Source organism: Prunus avium, chromosome 3 (genome assembly GCF_965620075.1).
Source record: "Prunus avium chromosome 3, drPruAviu1.hap1.1, whole genome shotgun sequence".
Lineage (NCBI taxonomy): Eukaryota > Viridiplantae > Streptophyta > Magnoliopsida > Rosales > Rosaceae > Prunus > Prunus avium.
This window is the reverse complement of record NC_142286.1, coordinates 36,649,105-36,670,742: the sequence shown is the minus strand read 5'-3', so window position 1 is coordinate 36,670,742 and position 21,638 is coordinate 36,649,105. Positions and strand designations below refer to the sequence as shown.

General features: G+C 40.0%; 1 protein-coding gene across 1 annotated transcript; it reads left to right on the top strand.

Annotated features, from left to right (window-relative positions):
- Nucleotides 1-1,434: 1,434 nt before the first annotated feature.
- On the top strand, nucleotides 1,435-21,437 carry BIG (auxin transport protein (BIG)). Its single transcript, XM_088250209.1, has 14 exons — nucleotides 1,435-1,812; nucleotides 2,048-2,154; nucleotides 2,522-2,687; nucleotides 2,781-8,854; nucleotides 9,123-9,740; nucleotides 9,868-10,048; nucleotides 11,088-11,322; nucleotides 11,412-15,956; nucleotides 16,043-16,265; nucleotides 16,582-16,983; nucleotides 17,510-17,653; nucleotides 18,126-19,145; nucleotides 19,539-20,045; nucleotides 20,411-21,437. The coding sequence occupies exons 1-14, from the start codon at nucleotides 1,554-1,556 to the stop codon at nucleotides 21,236-21,238; spliced, it is 15,309 nt and encodes a 5,102-aa protein (XP_088106335.1). The 5' UTR covers nucleotides 1,435-1,553; the 3' UTR covers nucleotides 21,239-21,437.
- Nucleotides 21,438-21,638: the final 201 nt, after the last annotated feature.

Genomic DNA, 21,638 nt, shown 5'->3' with positions numbered 1-21,638 from the left:
GGAAACAAAACCGACAAACAACACTCAGACAATGTACAAGATGGTATAACACAACCAAATCCACCAACAATGTGCTTTGCAAAAATCAAACCCCATTTTCAAATTTATCAAAAACAATCAAACAAAATTCATTTAATCTGAAAGTGTGTCATATTTTATTTTTGATTAGCGAGCTTAGGTTTGTGATAGTACTCATCTCTTCTACTCTCAAGAACTCTAGTGACATCAAATTAAGATACTTTGTCTTGTCTTATTCTTCTTCTTCTTCCTTTTCTTCATTGATAAACTATGGTGAGCAAAATATTTATGCGCATGACAAGCTATTTGCCACACCAATTTTGTCTTCACCATGTTCCACAATATAAAGTTCGAACTCTTCTTCCCGTATATTTCGTTTTCGTGTCCAATTATAAATAACCTTTTTATATGTATTGACATGTAAAAACTCATTATTCAATCAATATCAAATTTCATTTTGCATAATTAGAATATATCTCCATGGAACAAAGTTGTAAGAATCTCAAATTGACCAAACCATGGGGAGCCTCGGTTTCTTGACCTAGGCCAAATCCTCCCATTAGCATTCCAATACTATTACCATTTTAGGCTTAAACCAGCCATGGCCTGGGCTAAACACCCCACTAGACATGCTCTTATAATTACTAATTGTGCTGCACATTTACAATGAGCAAGAAGCCTAATTTATGCTGCGTATTATAAGGCCTATTGTTGAGCTTATTTACACCCGATTCGCCCAAGGTGGTAGTAGCTGTCATGAGTGTTCGAATGTTATCTATTTACTTTATTTTAATTTTATGGTCTTCGTCAAAAGTTTATTTTGTCTCCTTCATCTTTCTTGGATGATAAGACATCCATCTTCCTTGAGATTTCTTTTTGTCAATCCATACTAGATTAAAAGAAAATAATTTTTTTTTCTTCTTCTTACATAATGATTTGAACACACTATGTTTTTTTTTGGGTCAAATATATAAATAATAAAAAAATAAAAAAAAAATAAAAAAACTATGTTTATTCTCATCCATTTATTCATCTCATGCCACTTCAACTAAAACTAATAGTTAATTCCTTCATTCATTTCGTACTCCAATCATGTGTTACAAATAAATTCAATTAATAATTTTACTCATTTGTTGTTGATAGCCGATATTACTTTTCTCTATCGAGAAGATAAATATCACTACATTAATAATGAATTGGTATTGCACTTTCTCTATCTAAACCACGAACATTTGAATTACAATGCATATCAATTATTAAAAAAAGTATTCCCAAGAATCACATTTGCTTGGGAAAAAAGCAAACTCTTTTCCATAATAAGTAAATAGTAAAAGCAAAAGCTCTCCTTAATTTGCTTTTTTACTAATTTGTTGCTAAATTCCTTGCGACCGCCTTAAAACATTTTTATTCCATAGACCCCTTTCATTTTTCAACCTCACTACCGACCCAAACACTCTTCTTCTTCTTCTCTCTTTCTCGCCTTTTCTCCGATGCACTAATTCTCACTTGTCTTTCACCCGATCGTCTCGTTCCTCATGGCCGAGGCCTTCGCCAAACTCGCCGAGTCTCTCTACTCGGAAAGCAAGCCCATCTCCTCTGCTGATCTCTTGCAGAGGCTGCGCTCCGACTCCGACTCCATCAGACCTGGCCTCGAGAACCTTTTTCTGATTCTTAAACGCGGCGTTGAGGCCGCCGGAGACGGGAAGCTAGGGTTCCAATCATGGGCCGATTCTCAAATTCAAGCAGTTTATTCGATTGCCCATGCCATCGCTTCCGCCTCTCGATCTCTATTGGGTACTTGGCTTCATTTCATTTTTTTCTACGTGAAATTAGTGGCCTACTCTTTCCGCTTGAGTTTCTGGTGCTATCTTTTGAATATAGAAGTAGAGTATATCAAATTACAAGTACTTGATTGTGGGTTGGTGCTAGTTTTCTCTGTATGCCTGTAGCTTCTAGCTGTTTTTTGCTTTTACATCTAAGTGGTTGTACTTTTTGCTAGTGGTAATAAATGTACTTAATTTCTTTGTAGTGGAGCAAGCGGAAGCAATAATTGTTGCCATTGTGCAACTGTCGTTGGAATTTGCTGTATGTTATTTGGAGAGATCAGAATTTAACAGCGAAGATATGAGCATTCAGGTTAGTGGTTCTTCTTTCCATATGATATGACTAGTTTAGTTTGAATGTTACCTCTGCTTAGCCGCATTAACAGCAAACATCAATTTGCTCTGTTCTCTTGTGTCTTGTGTGAAGGAGGGAGAGAGGGAGATAATTTTTATTTTCTCTCTGCCCCCTGTACCCAGATTTTTTTGGATTTATGGATTGGGTCCTCTTTTGTTGGGTTGGTTTCTGATTGTTCCAAAAATCCCTTTTTTTTTCTTTAATAAATAAATATTTTAATTTTTATGTATTTAGTGTTCTGCATTGCTACCTGTTTACACATGTTTGGGGAGGTGAGTAGTGGCTCTATCTTGTTTTGATAGTTCAATTCTTGTTGGTTTTGCAGAGTATTATGGTGCAGCTTTTGGAGATAGCGTTGGTTGATGAAACGGATAAAGCACCTGACACACTGCAACCTTGCTCTGTTGATAGTCTGGTGGACTTGTTACCATCTGTTACCAGTAGTTCTTGTGGTAATGAGTTTGATAACCACATTAAATGTGGCCCTCAAGGTGATTGTTTTGGTTGTAAAACTTGATTTCTTCTAGTGTTGTTGCCTCATGTCTTACTGGTACTGATGTTATACTTTTTATGCGTATGAGAAGGTGTCAATTGCTCAAGGTCAGAGAAACCGGTGGATCGTCTGTTTATGTCTTTAGCTTCTGAGTGCATACAATCTGATAGGCAGGCCAGTGGGTTTGGTGGGCCTACTGTCCACCAGGATTTGAACAAATTGGTTTTTCTATCTCAACATTGGGCAGTTGCTCACGTGGGGTGTATTCAACGTTTGATCTTGCTCTGTAAGGAAATCATTGTGCTCCCAGATATGTTTGATGAGAAGATGGCTGGGACAAACTTCTGTAAGAGGCTGTCTTTCAGTTTGAGGATTATAAAGCTACTTGGAAGTCTCACAAAGGACATCCCATATATTGAATATGATGCCTCATTGGTGCAAGCAGTTGGTACTTTTGCTGATGCAGTGCCTGTGTTGTTTAGATCTGGATTTGAGTTTGTAAATAGCACTGTTGCAGCCGATGGTAGTTTTGAGAGCCTCACTCTGTTGCTACTGGAAGACTTCCTTGAACTCGTCCGGGTTACTTTCTGCAACAGCAGTGTTTTCTTGAATGTTCAAGTCTGTGTGGTAGCTTCCATACTAGATAATTTAGACTCTTCTGTATGGAGATATAACAAGTCTGCTGCTAACCTGAAGCCCCCACTGGCTTATTCTCCACGAATTGTTGTTTACATATTGATGCTCATTCACGACCTTAAGAGACAGACTAGTCGGGCTGTCAATTGGAAGGAGTTAGACACAGAACTTGTTGGCGGTAGCGTCAATTTTCTTGATTCCCCTTCATGCCTTGTTCATTCTGAGAAAGTTCCTTTACTTCACAGGTACACATTTGAACATCTAGTACAGATGATATTCCCTTCCTCAAAACAATGGATGGATGATCTAATGCATCTTATCTTGTTCCTTCATTCGGAGGGAGTGAAACTGAGGCCAAAAGTGGAGAGGTCATATTCTAGTTGTGCAAAAACTACTTGCAGCTCTGAATTGGAAAATGTTGTTTGCCATGAAGACGAAGCCCTTTTTGGTGACCTTTTCTCTGAAAGTGGCCGTGGATCTACAGACGGATATGATCAGCCACCAGTTGTTGCTAACTCTAGCTCTAGCCAGAGTAATATGCCGATGGAAGCTGCTACAGAACTGTTGAGGTTTTTTAAAGTGTGCATCTTCTCCCCTGAATGGCATCCATCTGTTTTTGAGGATGGCTGCTCAAAGCTTAGCAAAAGCCATATTGATATTTTATTGTCCTTACTCCACAGTCAGGGATGTGCTGAGGAGAGGAGTGCTGAGGGCTATTCTCTATCACATGAAGAGAGAAAGATTGGGCATGCCCATGAACTTTGTTTTGATTTGTTTCAGGACCTTGTCACACGCCATGCTTTATCTGATTCACTGGAAGAGTACTTTGTTGAGAAAGTTTTGAATGTTGAGAATGATACTTTTGTTTACAATAATCAGACCCTTACCTTGCTAGCTCACACCCTTTTCTGTAGGGTGGGTTTGGCTGGCAGCCGGTTGAGAAACCAAATTTTCAGGGGGTTTGTGGATTTTGTCACTGAGAAGACAAAAGCTATTTCTTTAAAATGCCCTAGCTTTAAGGAGCTTCTTGAGGCCCTTCCATCTGCTTTTCATATTGAGATTCTTCTTGTGGCATTTCACTTATCGTCTGAAGAGGAAAAGGCATCACATGCAAAGTTAATATTTTCTGCTCTCAGAACAATTGGTGCTCCAGCTTCGGGTTCCAACAGTACACATTTGTCTTGCTGGGCTTTACTGGTTTCAAGGTTGATTTTAGTGCTTCGCCATATGATATTTTACCCACAGACTTGTCCTTCATCTTTGCTTGTGCATCTACGATCCAAGTTGAGGGAAGCTCCATACTCCAGTTCACAGCCTGGGGTGAACGATCATTTGTCATCTTGGGTCTCAATTGTATTTAAAAATGTAATGACCACATGGTGTGAAGAAGAGCCTGACATCAGTCCCTTGATTCATCAACTGATTGATATGTCTGCCCTTCCTGCTTCGCTGTCCACAGACAGTCTTAATATTGACAGATTATGCTTGAGTTGGGATGACATCTGTTCAACCATGTCATCAATTCTGGGGTTCTGGAAAGGTAAACAGGCTGCAGTGGTGGAGGATCTCATTATTGAAAGATACATTTTCGTACTTTGTTGGGACTTTCCAACTATCGGCACTGCAACGGACCATCAGCTTCCTTTAGGGAGTGATCCACAGACTCTTGACACTTCTGAAATAGCAAATTTCTTTTACTTCAGCCATTCAATATTAGGTCATCATAGTGTTGGTGTGAAAAATAATTTTTCTGAAGTTATAGTTCATTTGCTTCAGCACTTAGACGCTGAACTTGTACCTGAATACATTGAGGAATTAGGCTGGGGTTTTTTGAGAAATGCAATGTGGTTGTCTTTGGCACTTTCCTTGCTTGATGTTGGCATCTGGAGGTATGGTGTGAAGAATAGAGTCACAGGAGTGGGTTCAAATTGGATAGAGAACACGTCTAAGGACAATGAGTATATTGCTGTTGCTGAAGGGATGATTTCTTCTTTGATGGATGCTGGTCAAGTTTCAATGTTGTTTAAGATATTTTCATCTTTGTTGAAAAGATATTTACAGGCTTATCAGAAAGCTTTTGTTGCTACGTTTGGTAATAGCCAGAAGGATGCTGATGGGTTTTCACCACTCTTGCTCTTTAAACATTCAGGATTTGACAGATGCCTTCAGGATGAGCTTGAAAAGACTGGCACTTATTCTTTTCGTCTGGAGTCTGTTCTTGACCTGTTGGTAAAGTTTGATGCTATTATTGATAAAAGAGCTTCAGGAATTTTGTGCAGGGTCTCCTGGGAATGTATGTTACATGGTTTCCCATTTAATCTTCCGACTCATAGTGGAATTCTTCTTTCTTGCATTTTTAACATAAGAGGGATAATTTCCATTCTTGTTGGTTTGCTTAAAATAAAAGATGTGATGGGAAATGTCGGCGTGGATATTGAGGTACTTCGTCAAATTCTTGATACAGTTGTGACAATCAAGTTTGATAGGATCTTTGAAAGCATTCACGGGAAATGTGAAACCATTTATGAAAGCTTGAGTGCAGGCTTGGGAGGGTCAGACTATGCCAATTTAATTCTATTAGCTCACTTGGAGGGTTTTCTAAAGGACATTAATGCCAGAGGAGTAAGCGACAACAGCATTTATGAGTGCATAATCACCAAGGCTATTGATATGATGGATAGCCTTAGAAAAGACCCTACAAAGGTTGATATTTTTAAGTTCTATCTTGGAGTAGAAGATGTCCCAGAGCAGGTGAAGACGCTTTTCGGCGTGCAGCGTGGTGATTTACTGGTTCTAATTGACGCTCTACATAATTGTTACTCTGAGACAGTTAACATAAAGGTTCTTAGCTTTTTTGTTGATCTGTTAACTGGAGAGCTGTGTCCTGATCTTAAACACAAGATTCAAAACAAATTTCTCAGCATGGACTTACTTTTGCTTTCCAAGTGGTTGGAGAAGAGGCTCTTAGGTTGTGTTATGGAAGCTTCAGGTGGAGTTAACAGTGCAAAAGGAAGTTCTCTCTCTCTCAGGGAGTCGACCATGAACTTTATTTTATGCATTGTATCGCCACCTTCTGATTTGAAATCAACAGAACTGCAGAGTCATATTTTTGAAGCTGTGCTGGTCTCCCTTGATCCTGCATTTTTGAAATTTGATATTCATGTTGCCAAATCATTTTTCCATTTTGTTGTTCAGCTATCAAAGGGTGATGCTTCAGTGAAATTACTTTTAAAGAGGACCATAATGCTGATGCAGAAGCTGACTGGCAATGATTGCCTGCTACCAGGCCTGAAGTTTCTATTTGACTTTTTGGGAAGTGTCTTAAGTGATTGTGGGTCTGGGAAGAATACCCCAGAAAAGTCGTCAGGAAAATCTCTGCCTGGAAATACTTTTGGTATGGGACCTATGGTTTCAAGGCCAGTAGGTTCAAGGAAGAACTCCGAGACATTGGTCCTTTCTACTAATGAAGAAGGTGGGTCCATCGCTCTTGAGTGTGATGCAACTTCTGTAGACGAGGATGAGGATGATGGAACTTCTGATGGTGAGGTGGCTAGCCTGGATAAGGATGACGAAGACGATACTAACAGTGAAAGGGCCCTTGCTTCTAAAGTTTGCACATTTACTTCTAGCGGTAGCAATTTCATGGAACAACACTGGTACTTCTGTTATACATGTGATCTGACTGTCTCAAAAGGCTGTTGCTCTGTGTGTGCAAAAGTTTGTCATCGTGGTCATCGTGTTGTTTATTCTCGCTCTAGTCGTTTCTTTTGTGATTGTGGAGCTGGGGGTGTTAGAGGCAGCAATTGTCAATGCCTAAAGCCACGCAAGTACACTGGAAGTAGTAGCACCCCCATCCGTAGTACTAGTAATTTCCAGTCCTTTTTACCTTTCACAGAGGATGGAGAGCAGCTGCCAGAAAGTGATTCAGATCTTGATGAGGATACTAGTACCGATGTAGATAACTCTCTCAGACTATCCATCCCAAGAGAGCTTCAGGATGGGATCACACCGTTGCTTGAAGAACTTGATGTTGAAGGTCAGGTGCTCGAGCTTTGCTCTTCATTGTTCCCCTATATAACTAGTAGAAGAGAGTCCAACTTGTCAAAAGATAACAAGATCATTCTTGGTAAAGACAAGGTGCTTTCTTTTGGTGTTGACCTCTTGCAATTGAAGAAGGCATATAAAAGCGGGTCCTTAGACCTGAAAATAAAGGCAGACTATTCCAATGCCAAGGAACTTAAATCACATTTAGCTAGTGGTTCTCTTGTCAAATCCTTGCTCAGTGTCAGTATTCGAGGTCGACTTGCTGTTGGTGAAGGTGATAAAGTTGCTATATTTGATGTTGGGCAGTTGATTGGACAGGCCACCATTGCACCGGTGACAGCAGACAAAACCAATGTTAAGCCCCTCTCCAAGAATGTTGTTCGATTTGAAATTGTGCAGCTTACTTTCAATCCAGTGGTGGAGAATTATCTTGCAGTAGCAGGCTATGAAGATTGTCAGGTCCTCACCTTGAATCCTCGTGGTGAAGTGACTGATCGTCTTGCCATTGAACTGGCACTGCAAGGTGCATATATCAGACGGGTTGATTGGGTTCCAGGTTCTCAGGTTCAATTAATGGTGGTTACCAACAGGTTTGTCAAAATATATGATCTATCTCAGGACAACATCAGTCCCATACACTACTTCACACTGCCAGATGATATGATTGTGGATGCAACACTTCTTTTGGCAACTCTAGGGAGGATGTTTCTTATTGTTCTTTCAGAAAATGGAAGGCTATTCAGGCTAGAGTTGTCAGTGGATGGTAATGTTGGGGCTACACCTTTGAAGGAAGTAATCCAGATACAGGATAAAGAGATAAATGCGAAGGGTTCATCTTTGTACTTTTCATCAGCGTACAAATTACTTTTCCTATCCTATCAAGATGGCACTGCTTTGGTTGGTCGGCTAAGCCCCAATGCCACATCTCTAAGTGAGATATCTACTATATACGAGGAGGAACAAGATGGTAAACTGCGGTCTGCTGGACTTCATCGTTGGAAGGAATTGCTTGCTGGCAGTGGGTTATTCGTTTGCTTCTCAAGTATAAAATTAAACTCTGCCATTGCAGTATCGATGGGATCACAGGAGTTATTCGCACAGAACTTGAGACATGCAGTGGGTTCGACTTCACCTCTTGTTGGAGTAACAGCTTATAAGCCTTTATCCAAAGATAAGATTCACTGTCTTGTTTTGCACGATGATGGTAGCCTTCAGATATACTCACATGTTCCAATGGGAGTCGATGCTGGTGCTAGTGTAACAGCAGAGAAAGTCAAAAAATTGGGTTCCGGCATTCTCAGTAATAAGGCTTATGCTGGTGTTAACCCTGAATTTCCACTTGATTTTTTTGAGAAAACAGTGTGCATAACAGCAGATGTGAAATTGGGTGGTGATGCCATCAGAAATGGTGATTCTGAAGGGGCTAAGCAAAGCTTGGCCTCTGAGGATGGCTTTCTAGAAAGTCCAAGCCCTACGGGATTTAAGGTAATTGTTGCAAAAGGGTCTAGTGACCTGGCGTACATGGCATGCATGCTTAGTCTAGTTTCTGGTGTTCATCTCCTTTCTCCTTTCTTACATGGCATGCTTAGTCTAGTTTCTGGTATTCATCTCCTTTCTTGTTTCTGGTTTCATCTCCTTTCTTCCGCTTGTTCCTAATACTCTCTGTTTTCAGTTGTATCTATTGTAATGAAACTTGCTTTCATATTTAACTTAAAATACTATGGTTCTAACATTGTTTCTTTTTCTGCCTCAGATATCTGTCTTCAATTCAAACCCTGATATCATCATGGTTGGGTTTCGCGTGCATGTTGGTAGTACATCGGCAAACCATATACCTTCAGACATTACTATTTTCCACCGGGTCATTAAATTAGATGAAGGCATGCGGTCTTGGTATGATATACCATTTACAGTTGCTGAGTCGCTCCTTGCTGATGAAGAATTTACAATCTCTGTTGGACCAACCTTCAATGGATCTGCTCTGCCTAGAATTGACTGCCTTGAAGTATATGGTAGAGCCAAAGATGAATTTGGTTGGAAAGAAAAGATGGATGCTGTACTTGATATGGAAGCTCGTGTGCTTGGTTGTAATTCCTTGCTTTCAGGATCTGGGAAAAAACGCCGATCAATGCAGTCTGCTCCTATACAGGAGCAGGTCATAGCAGATGGTCTTAAGCTTCTATCCAGGATTTATTCATTGAGCAGGTCTCAGGGTTGCTCTAGAGCTGAGGAAGTTAATCCGGAGCTAATGAAACTGAGGTGCAAGCAGTTATTAGAAAAAATATTTGAGAGTGACCGAGAGCCCTTGTTGCAGGCTGCTGCTTGCCATGTCTTGCAGGCTGTGTTCCCCAAAAAAGATACCTACTATCATGTAATTACCCACTTTTGATCCATACGATACATAACATTTTTTCTTGCAATGCATGATCGTCCTTATTTGTGCATTAGTAAATGAAGAAATGTGTTGTTTAATCAGTAATTGACATCTCCTCCTTCAGGTTAAGGACACCATGCGGCTTCTTGGGGTGGTGAAGTCGACCTCTGTACTCTCTTCAAGGCTTGGGGTTGGTGGTACTGCAGGGGCATGGATAGTTGAAGAGTTTACAGCCCAGATGCGGGCAGTATCTAAGATTGCATTGCACCGTCGCTCAAATCTGGCTACTTTCTTAGAGAAAAATGGTATTCCACACATTCTCTGATGCCCCAAGTTGTTTACATGTTTAAGACTTCACATTCTCTTGTGGTGGATGTAGTATATGTTCCTTAAGTAGTAACCACATCATAAAAGTATGTGTCGTAGATGGTACCTCAACCTATTACGGGAATAGAAACTGAGTGAATCTCGTTGCCTAAATTCCTCAACTTAGTGAGCTCTGATAATGCTGAGGTTCTTTTCCTTGCTGTATATTAACTTATCAAATTAATGTGTCTTACCTGTTCACTGATTTCTTTGAGATTGGTGATAACTAGCTGTAGCTTATTCATGCCATATTTACATGGCATTGGTGGTACAGTTTATTTTTTGTTCTTCTTGCAGCCTAGTTATAATGTATGAATATCCAATTTATATACAGATTATTGTTTTTCCTTTTAGTTATTTGTACACAATTTTATGATACAGTACTTCCCATAAGATTTGATCAAGTACATTTTGCATTATTTCATTTGTAGTTTCTTCTTGTGCATGAATCATATAGAGGGTTGAATCAACTTACTTGATGTTCTATTGTAATGCCTACCTATATCGGTTTTACGCTGTATTATTAGGTACTTTTCTGACATTCTAAAACAGCAGTTCTTTTTCATGTTAATAATATTTTGATTTTTTCCTATGCCTGACTGGGTTTTGTTGGAATGTTACTGTGGCTTGAGCTGTGGCTTGAGCTTTGTTAATTTTTGTACAGACATGGGCTGATTGTTGTTGTCTTTGAAGTAGTTATTTAAAAGGGGAAAAAGGAGATGATCTTTTAGAAAGTATTATGATTTTATCCATATTGCTGCCATTTTGTTAACTTGTACAGCTTGACCCTTAAGTGATTTTATCCATATACACAATTCTTTAAGTGGTGTTGCAAGTTTATACATACGTAATGGTTTTTTCTTTTCTTCAGATCATTTACTGTCTTTTTTATTTTTCTTTAACCATTTTGTTATCTTGGGTTGCTTGCTCCACTCATCCTTTTAAATTAAAGGATCTTTCTTCCCATCCCTGATGTAGGTTCTGAAGTTGTGGATGGGCTTATTCAAGTTCTGTGGGGAATTTTGGAATTAGAGCAGCTTGACACACAAACAATGAACAACATTGTCATATCTTCTGTAGAACTCATTTATTGTTATGCTGAATGCCTGGCTTTGCATGGAAAGGATACAGGGGTACAATCTGTTGGACCTGCTGTTGTACTATTTAAAAAGCTTCTCTTTTCGCCCAATGAGGCTGTTCAGACCTCAACCAGGTAGTAAATTGTTATTATTACTTCATGGCGAGTTCAACTTATTTTTTAGTTTTTTCAGTTATTCACATGTACTACCATTTTCTTTCCAGCTTGGCTATATCATCAAGGTTGCTTCAGGTTCCATTTCCCAAGCAAACTATGTTGGCCACAGATGATGCTGCAGAAAATGCAGTATCTGCCCCTGTGCATGCTGACACAACTGGCGGAAATGCCCAAGTAATGATTGAAGAAGATTCCATCACTTCATCTGTTCAATACTGTTGTGATGGTTGCACCACTGTTCCTATACTTAGACGGCGATGGCATTGTACTGTTTGCCCCGATTTTGATCTGTGTGAGGCATGCTATGAAGTTTTGGATGCAGACCGTCTCCCTCCACCTCACTCTAGAGATCATCCTATGACAGCAATACCCATTGAAGTGGAATCACTAGGGGGAGATGGCAATGAGTTCCACTTCACACCAGATGATGCAAGTGATTCAAGCATATTGCCAGTAACTGCAAATTCGAGGACCCAGAATTCTGCTCCATCAATTCATGTCCTCGAGCCCAATGAGTCTGGGGAGTTTTCTGCTTCAGTGAATGACCCGGTTTCAATTTCTGCTTCGAAACGAGCTTTGAATTCCTTGATTCTCTCTGAGCTTCTTGAACAATTAAAGGGATGGATGCAGTCAACATCAGGGGTCCGGGCAATTCCTATTATGCAGCTCTTCTACAGATTATCTTCTGCTGTTGGTGGACCGTTTATAGACATCTCAAAGCCTGAAAGCTTAGATTTAGAGAAATTAATTAGGTGGTTTCTGGATGAGCTTAATCTTAACCAACCCTTGGTTGCGAAAGCCCGCTGTTCATTTGGGGAAGTTGCAATACTTATATTCATGTTCTTTACCCTGATGCTACGAAACTGGCACCAGCCTGGCAGTGATAGTTCCATGCCAAAACCTAGTGGGACAGCAGAAACGCATGATAAAAGCATCATCCAGATCTCGCCGTCCACCTCAGTTGCTGCTTCATCTTCCTTGGATGATCAAGAGAAAAATGACTTTGCATCCCAGCTGCTTCGAGCTTGCAATTCCCTTAGGCAGCAGTCTGTTGTGAATTACTTAATGGACATATTGCAGCAGCTAATGCATGTTTTTAAGTCCCCTTCTGTTAATTATGAAAATGCAGGACCTGGTTCTGGCTGTGGAGCTCTGTTAACAGTTCGAAGGGATGTTGTGGCTGGTAATTTTTCTCCTTTCTTTTCAGACTCATATGCAAAAGCCCACCGTACAGATATTTTTATGGACTACCATAGGTTGTTGTTGGAGAATACCTTTCGGCTGGTATACACTTTGGTCAGACCTGAAAAGCAAGACAAGACTGGAGAGAAAGAGAAGGTGTCAAAGATCTCCTCTGGCAAGGATCTGAAGCTCGATGGATATCAAGATGTCCTGTGCAGTTACATTAACAATCCTCACACGACTTTTGTGAGAAGATATGCAAGGCGGCTTTTCCTCCATCTCTGTGGAAGCAAAACTCATTATTATAGTGTGCGAGACTCTTGGCAGTTTTCAAGTGAGATGAAAAAACTTTTCAAACATGTGAACAAATCTGGTGGGTTTCAAAATCCTTTGTCATATGAGAGAAGTGTTAAGATAGTTAAATGTCTCTCTACTATGGCTGAAGTAGCTGCGGCACGACCTCGGAACTGGCAGAAGTACTGTTTGAGGCATTCAGATTTTTTGCCATTCTTGATAAACGGAGTGTTCTATCTCGGAGAAGAGTCAGTTATTCAGATTTTGAAGCTGTTGAATCTTTCCTTCTACGCCGGAAAGGATATTGGTCATTCATTACAGAAAAATGAAGCTGTGGATTCAGGTATTAATTCAAACAAATCAGGGTCACAATCTCAGGATCCCAAAAAGAAGAAGAAAGGTGAGGAAGGAACAGAATCTGGTTTGGACAAGTCCTATTTGGATATGGAGTCGGTGATAGATATCTTCAGTGACAAGGGTGGAGATGTCTTGAAGCAATTCATTGATTGCTTTTTGCTGGAATGGAATTCTAGCTCCGTGCGTGCAGAGGCCAAGTGTGTTCTTTTTGGTGTTTGGCATCATGCTAAGCAATCATTCAAGGAAACTATGATGATGGCGCTCTTGCAGAAAGTAAAATGTCTACCAATGTATGGTCAAAATATTGTTGAGTATACTGAACTTGTCACATGGTTGCTGGGTAAAGTACCAGATATCAGCTCAAAGCAACAGAGCAGTGAACTTGTTGATCGATGCTTAACACCTGATGTAATCAGATGCATCTTTGAAACACTTCATTCACAAAATGAGCTTTTAGCTAATCATCCAAATTCCCGCATATACAACACTTTAAGTGGATTAGTTGAATTTGATGGGTACTATCTTGAGAGTGAGCCTTGTGTTGCCTGCAGCTCTCCCGAGGTACCATACAGCAGGATGAAGCTAGAAAGTCTGAAATCTGAAACAAAATTCACTGACAACCGCATCATAGTGAAATGTACTGGGAGTTACACCATCCAGACTGTGACCATGAATGTTCATGATGCACGGAAATCTAAATCAGTGAAAGTTTTGAACCTGTATTACAATAATCGACCTGTGGCTGACTTGTCAGAATTGAAGAATAATTGGTCTCTGTGGAAACGGGCCAAGAGTTGTCATCTTGCTTTCAATCAGACTGAGCTTAAAGTGGAGTTTCCCATTCCAATAACAGCTTGTAACTTCATGATTGAGCTGGATTCCTTTTACGAAAATCTTCAGGCTTTGTCTCTTGAACCATTGCAATGCCCACGTTGCAGTCGACCGGTCACTGATAAGCATGGTATATGCAGCAATTGCCACGAGAATGCATATCAATGCAGGCAATGCCGCAACATTAATTATGAAAATCTGGATTCCTTTCTCTGCAACGAGTGTGGCTATAGTAAATATGGTAGATTTGAGTTCAATTTCATGGCGAAGCCAAGTTTTACTTTTGATGACATGGAAAATGATGAAGATATGAAGAGAGGGTTGGCTGCTATAGAAACTGAATCAGAAAATGCTCATAGGAGATATCAGCAACTTTTAGGATTCAAGAAGCCCCTCCTTAAGATTGTTTCAAGTGTTGGCGAGAATGAAATAGATTCGCAACAGAAGGATTCTGTTCAGCAAATGATGGTCTCCTTACCTGGGCCTGCATGTAAGATTAACCGAAAAATAGCTCTTCTTGGTGTCCTATACGGTGAGAAGTGCAAAGCAGCTTTTGATTCTGTCAGCAAAAGTGTTCAGACACTGCAAGGATTACGCCGGGTTTTGATGAATTATTTGCACCAGAAACGTGCAGATAGCGGAGTGGCTGCTTCAAGATTTGTGGTTTCCAGGTCTCCAAATAATTGCTACGGCTGTGCTACTACGTTTGTGACACAGTGTCTAGAGGTATTACAGGTGCTGTCAAAGCATCCAAGTTCCAAGAGACAACTTGTTGCTGCTAGCATCTTAACAGAACTATTTGAAAATAACATTCATCAAGGTCCTAAAACGGCTCGTGTGCAAGCTAGGACAGTTCTTTGTGCATTTTCTGAGGGTGATATAAATGCAGTGACCGAGTTGAATAGCTTAATACAGAAAAAGGTGATGTACTGCCTTGAACATCATCGCTCCATGGACATTGCTCTGGCCACCCGTGAAGAGTTGTCATTGCTGTCAGAAGTATGTTCGCTTGCTGATGAGTTTTGGGAATCAAGATTGCGTGTTGTTTTCCAGCTGTTATTTTCTTCTATCAAATTGGGTGCTAAGCATCCTGCCATTTCTGAGCACGTTATTCTTCCTTGTCTGAGGATTATATCTCAGGCATGTACTCCTCCAAAACCTGATGTACCAGATAAAGAGCCTAGCATGGGAAAAGCTACTACTGGTTCGCAGAACAAGGATGAAAGTAATTCTATATCTGGATCTTTGGGTGGACTTGGCAGTGGGGGCAAGCCTACTCCAGAATCATTAGATAAAAACTGGGATGCATCACAAAAGACTCAGGATATTCAATTATTAAGCTATGCTGAGTGGGAGAAGGGAGCATCATATCTTGATTTTGTTAGAAGGCAATACAAAGTGTCCCAGTCTACTAAAGGTGGTAGCCAGAGGACTCGACCTCAAAGACAAGATTTCCTTGCTCTTAAATATGCACTCAGGTGGAAGCGGCGTACTAGTAAGACAGCAAAGAATGACTTATCAGCATTTGAGCTGGGGTCATGGGTTACAGAACTTGTTCTTAGTGCTTGTTCTCAATCTATAAGGTCGGAGATGTGCATGTTGATAAGTCTGCTCTGTGCCCAAAGTACATCAAGACGATTTCGGTTATTGAACTTACTAGTGTCCTTGTTACCAGCAACTCTTTCGGCTGGTGAAAGTGCTGCAGAATATTTTGAGTCACTGTTCAAGATGATAGATTCAGAAGATGCCCGTCTGTTTTTGACTGTGCGTGGATGCCTGGGCACAATTTGTAAACTAATTACTCAAGAAGTGGGCAATGTTGAGTCCCTAGAAAGGAGCATGCATATTGACATTTCACAGGGATTTATACTCCACAAGCTTATAGAGTTGCTTGGTAAATTTTTGGAGGTTCCAAATATTAGATCCAGGTACGATTGATTTCTTTGCTATTTTCTAATTTTTTTGCTTAACTGATTTCATTCTTGATATCTTACTTAATTCATCTTGATGTCAGATTCATGCGAGACAATTTGCTGTCGGAGATTCTTGAGGCTCTTATTGTTATTCGTGGCTTGGTAGTGCAGAAGACAAAGTTAATTAGTGATTGCAATCGGCTTCTAAAAGACCTTTTAGATAGCCTTTTGCTTGAAAGCAGTGAAAATAAACGGCAGTTCATTCGAGCCTGTATCTGTGGTTTGCAAAACCATGGAGAGGAGAGAAAGGGCCGAACTTGCCTGGTATGGACGAATTTATTGTTGTGCATTATGTACTATTTTCCAAATGATGATTTTAAATCGTTTTATAACCCATGAAAGTACTAATGTAGTGTCTTATTTATCCAGTTCATATTAGTTTTTTGTTTACTTCTATATTGATAAAAGTCACATACTTCTTGGGTTCTGCATAGTTTCTTCTACTGGTTTTCCCCATTCTCATTTTTGCATGTGTGTTTTAACATTTATCTTGTTTTATCTCTTCTTTTATTTGTAAGCATGGGATTCAGTTTTGTTTTCACCAAAATGTGTCAGCACTTATTTTCAATTATATGTACAGTTTATACTGGAGCAGCTCTGCAATCTCATCTGCCCTTCAAAGCCAGAGCCGGTGTATCTGCTGGTTCTAAACAAGGCACATACGCAAGAAGAGTTCATTAGGGGGTCGATGACAAAGAATCCCTATTCTAGTTCTGAGATTGGTCCTCTGATGCGTGATGTCAAGAATAAAATCTGCCATCAGTTGGATCTATTAGGTCTTCTTGAAGATGACTATGGGATGGAATTGCTAGTTGCTGGAAACATTATTTCTCTTGATTTGAGCATAGCTCAAGTCTATGAGCAAGTCTGGAAGAAGTCAAATCAATCTTCAAACGCCATGGCTAATACTACATTGTTATCCCCTAATGCTGTTCCATCAGCTAGAGACTCTCCACCTATGACAGTGACATATCGGCTTCAGGTTTGTTACATATGTTCTTATCTAATTATTTACCGAATAAAAGTGTGTTCACTGATTACTGTATCCTTCTAAATGACGAAGGAATCGCCTTTTTGCTCCATTCATGTCAATCTTTGATATATAGGAGTTTGGTCCTAAACTTACAATCAGATTGCAGAAACCAAATTCTAACAATGACGTATAAAATTCCATACAAAACTAAAGAAGTTCTTGCACTGACAAATCATTTAAAGCATAAATTTGAGATGATATAATTCACCTACAAATTCATTTTCTAGTTAAAGTCTGAATTAATCCATGACTTTAGCTAACATCTAAAGACAGGTACTCTCCATAATCTTTCAGCCAATTTAATCTTGGTTTTTACATTCAAATCCCTTGTTTAAATTTGTTCATCCAGATGCAACCTTACATCCTTTATTCCTAACAGATCTATGGTGTATCTCTAGTGTGACGTTTTTCTACTGACTTTGTTTTCTCCTACCATGATCTCTGTTTGATGTATCTTTTTGGCTACAATTGCCAGGGATTAGATGGTGAAGCAACTGAGCCTATGATAAAAGAATTGGAAGAAGATAGAGAGGAGTCACAAGATCCAGAGGTCGAGTTTGCTATTGCAGGTGCTGTTCGCGAGTATGATGGACTGGAAATTATATTGAGCATGATCCAGGTGTGTTGCATCTTGCATTTATTGTCCTTTCCAGATTTTGAAGAGCTCCTTTTTATTTTTTTGAGTCAAATTTATTCCCTTTATGTTGCAGTAAAACATAACTGTGTAAGATACATATTGAACTCCTAAGCATGTGGATTGAAAAAATTATTTCTTGGGAAATAGCTTTTATAAACCATCACTGACATTTGCGTTACTAACCTTTACTTTTGTCTTTTTGGGTCGGGGGTTATGGATTCTAAATCTAACAGTTGTCAGATTCCTTACATCCTCAATTTTTTTATTATTTAAAGAAAAGGGCAGTCTGGATGTTCAGTTGTTCTGTGGGTATAGTAACACTCCTTTAGTTAGATTTCCATGTCCAGGATTTACACTCCTTTCTTTCTATTTTGTTTTTCATTCCTTTGTTTTTGTAAGGGAATCCTTTTGCCACTCATTGTTGAAATATATGACTTATAATATGAATGTACAGCGTTTGCGAGATGATTTCAAGTCCAACCAAGAGCAATTGGTAGCTGTTCTAAATCTCCTCATGCATTGTTGCAAAATAAGAGAGAACAGGCGGGCCTTGCTGAGGTTAGGAGCTTTAGGTTTACTTCTTGAAACTGCAAGACATGCCTTTTCTGTGGATGCCATGGAACCGGCTGAAGGCATACTTCTGATTGTTGAGAGTCTGACACTGGAAGCTAATGAAAGTGACAACATTAACATCACACAGAGTGCTCTTACTGTCACTAGTGAAGAGACAGGTGAACAGGCCAAGAAAATAGTCCTCATGTTTCTGGAGAGATTGTCTCATCCTTTGGGCCTTAAGAAATCAAACAAACAGCAGAGGAACACTGAGATGGTTGCAAGAATCTTGCCGTACTTAACATATGGTGAACCTGCTGCAATGGAAGCTCTTATCCTGCACTTCAGCCCACCCTTGCAAGACTGGAGAGAATACGATCGGCTGCAGAAAGAACATGAAGATAACCCAAAAGATGAGAACATCGCCCAGCAAGCTGCAAAACAAAGATTCACACTGGAAAATTTTGTAAGGGTCTCTGAGTCTCTCAAAACAAGCTCCTGTGGAGAGAGATTGAAAGACATTATTCTTGAGAGGGGTATTACTGGTGTTGCAGTTGGACATCTGAGGGATAGTTTTTCAGTAGCGGGGCAGGCTGGTTTTAAATCAACTACAGAATGGGCAATAGGCTTAAAATTGCCATCTGTTCCACTGATATTGTCTATGCTGAGGGGCTTGTCAACAGGACATTTGGCCACTCAGAAGTGTATTGATCAGGGAGGGATATTACCTTTGCTTCATGCTTTAGAAGGGGTCTCAGGGGAAAATGAGATAGGAGCGAGGGCTGAAAACTTGTTGGACACGCTTTCAAATAAGGAGGGAAAAGGAGATGGATTTTTGGAGGAGAAGGTGCAGATGTTGAGACATGCCACCAGGGATGAAATGAGACGTAGAGCTTTAAGGAAGAGAGAGGAATTACTTCTGGTAATTACCATTGACTTTGTTTTTTTTACCCAGCTTATCTTTAAATTAAAGGAAAGCAGGTGCCACTGTATCAAAGGTTTTAGTAGATCGATTAGTTTAGTTGCTTACAGTAATTCTTAAGTTAAATATACATAAAAAAGTTTCGTTACAATGTTGGGAAATGGGGTATCCTCCCCTGTTATTCATAACTTAAAACTTGAGTGTAATCTTCTTTGAGTCAGTGAGTGGAAGCTATAATACATTGTAAGAGGTGGTAGAAGGTTAGTTTGAAGATTATTTTGTTAGAATTAGGATAGCATCTAGTTGTGTTTGCATTTCTTTTCTTATTTGACCTTCCTGTTAGCATTAATATTATCTGTAAGCTGATAGTTACCTCTTTCTTCATAAACTCAGGGGCTTGGAATGCGACAGGAGCTAGCTTCAGATGGTGGTGAGCGTATTATTGTTGCTCGACCACTGCTTGAAGGTTTAGAAGATGTGGAGGAGGAGGAGGAGGATGGGTTAGCATGCATGGTTTGCCGAGAGGGTTACAGTTTAAGGCCTACTGACTTGCTTGGTGTTTACTCTTATAGCAAACGAGTGAATTTAGGTGCAGGGACTTCTGGTAATGCTCGTGGGGAGTGTGTTTATACAACTGTTAGTTATTTCAACATTATTCATTTCCAGTGCCACCAGGAGGCAAAGAGAGCAGACGCTGCTCTGAAAAATCCAAAGAAAGAGTGGGAAGGAGCAACTCTCAGAAACAATGAATCTCTTTGCAATTCTTTGTTCCCTGTGAGAGGTCCATCTGTTCCTTTAGCACAATATATTCGCTATGTTGACCAGTACTGGGACAACCTCAATGCTCTAGGTCGTGCTGATGGAAGTCGTCTTCGGCTGTTGACATATGACATTGTTCTGGTATAACACTTTCATTTTCTTCTGTCTTGTTATTTAGCCTTTTTGTTGTGAAAGTCTTGTTCTTCCCTTGTGCATTGCATTTTCTCTATGTTTAGAAGATTGCATTAACAAAATGATTAATGTATACTGATGGTTTCCTTGATTAAACCTTTTGCATGATGTTAGGAATAATCTAAATTTAGGATAATGATATCACAAGAGCAATTTCATTTACTATCTTACATGAACTGATTAACTTGTGATGATGCTTCAAGTACCATGAGTATGAATGAGTTGCTTGAGGTGACCGCATCCATGTCTTTCTACTATGGATTGATTGGGCATCATAAATCTGACCCTAACATCTATGAACCTTTGTTATATAGATGCTAGCTCGATTTGCAACTGGGGCATCATTTAGTGCAGAAAGCAGAGGTGGTGGAAGGGAAAGCAACTCCAGATTTCTTCCTTTCATGATCCAAATGGCGCGTCACCTTCTTGATCAGGGAAGCCCATCTCAGCGTCATACAATGGCCAAGTCTGTGTCAACATATTTGACATCTTCTAGCTTAGATTCTAAACCTTCTACTCCTGAAAAACAACCGTCTCTGGGATCTGAAGAAACTGTCCAATTTATGATGGTGAATTCACTTCTCTCGGAATCTCATGAATCCTGGGCGCAACACCGCCGTGCCTTCTTGCAGCGTGGAATATACCATGCCTACATGCAGCACACGCATGGCCGGTCAGCAGGTCGCACATCATCCAGTTCATCGCCTATAGTCAAGATAGAGTCGGGAAATACAAGCCAAAGTCCGAGTGCAGAAATTGGGGGTGCTGATGAGCTTTTGTCCGTCATTAGACCAATGCTCGTCTACACTGGCTTGATTGAGCAGCTGCAATGTTTCTTCAAGGTACAAAAATCAGCAAATCTTGCATTGACCAGAACAGAAGGTACTTCTACTGCATCAGAAGGGGAAGATGACAGTGGAAGCTTGGAAGGTTGGGAGGTAGTGATGAAAGAGCGACTTTTGAATGTAAAGGAGATGGTGGATTTCTCTATGGAGTTGCTGTCGTGGCTCGATGAGATGAGTTCTTCCAGTGATTTGCAGGAGGCATTTGATATAATTGGTGTATTAGCTGATGTGCTTTCTGGCGGCATTACGAACTGTGAGGACTTTGTGCACGCCGCAATCAATGCAGGGAGAGGCTGAGGATTTTTATTAGACCTAGGGGCGTTGTATGTGTTGCTTGCTGTATTTGGCTACGGGGTTTAATTTTTTTGTAAAAATAGTGATGCCTGTGAATTACATAACCCCATATGTATGAAGGGGTTCAAACTCCGCAACTCTCTATTCTGAGTTTGTTCAATACATATGACTCCCTGGTATAAAATTATTTTTCTCCCAAAAATCTATTATTTTCCAATTATTTCGTCCTCTTATCATGCCTGAATTGGGAGTTAATGTCAGAAGTTGCTTGCTGATCTGAAACCCACAAATTTTTCTATAGTTCAAATAAATATATAAAATACATATTTTTAATAATACGTAATGCTTGGCCTACCTGTTGACATTATGATCAAGCACCAGCAGTAGCTGGCAGTTGATCTTC

What these genes read in the sequence shown, in the direction of transcription:
- BIG (XM_088250209.1), top strand. Translation starts at nt 1,554, where the DNA reads ATGGCCGAGGCCTTCGCCAAACTCGCCGAGTCTCTCTACTCGGAAAGC. An exon ending in AAAAAGATACCTACTATCAT is followed by an intron (nt 9,741 to 9,867) that starts GTAATTACCCAC and finishes CTCCTCCTTCAG; the next exon opens with GTTAAGGACACCATGCGGCT. An exon ending in CAGTGACATATCGGCTTCAG is followed by an intron (nt 16,984 to 17,509) that starts GTTTGTTACATA and finishes TACAATTGCCAG; the next exon opens with GGATTAGATGGTGAAGCAAC.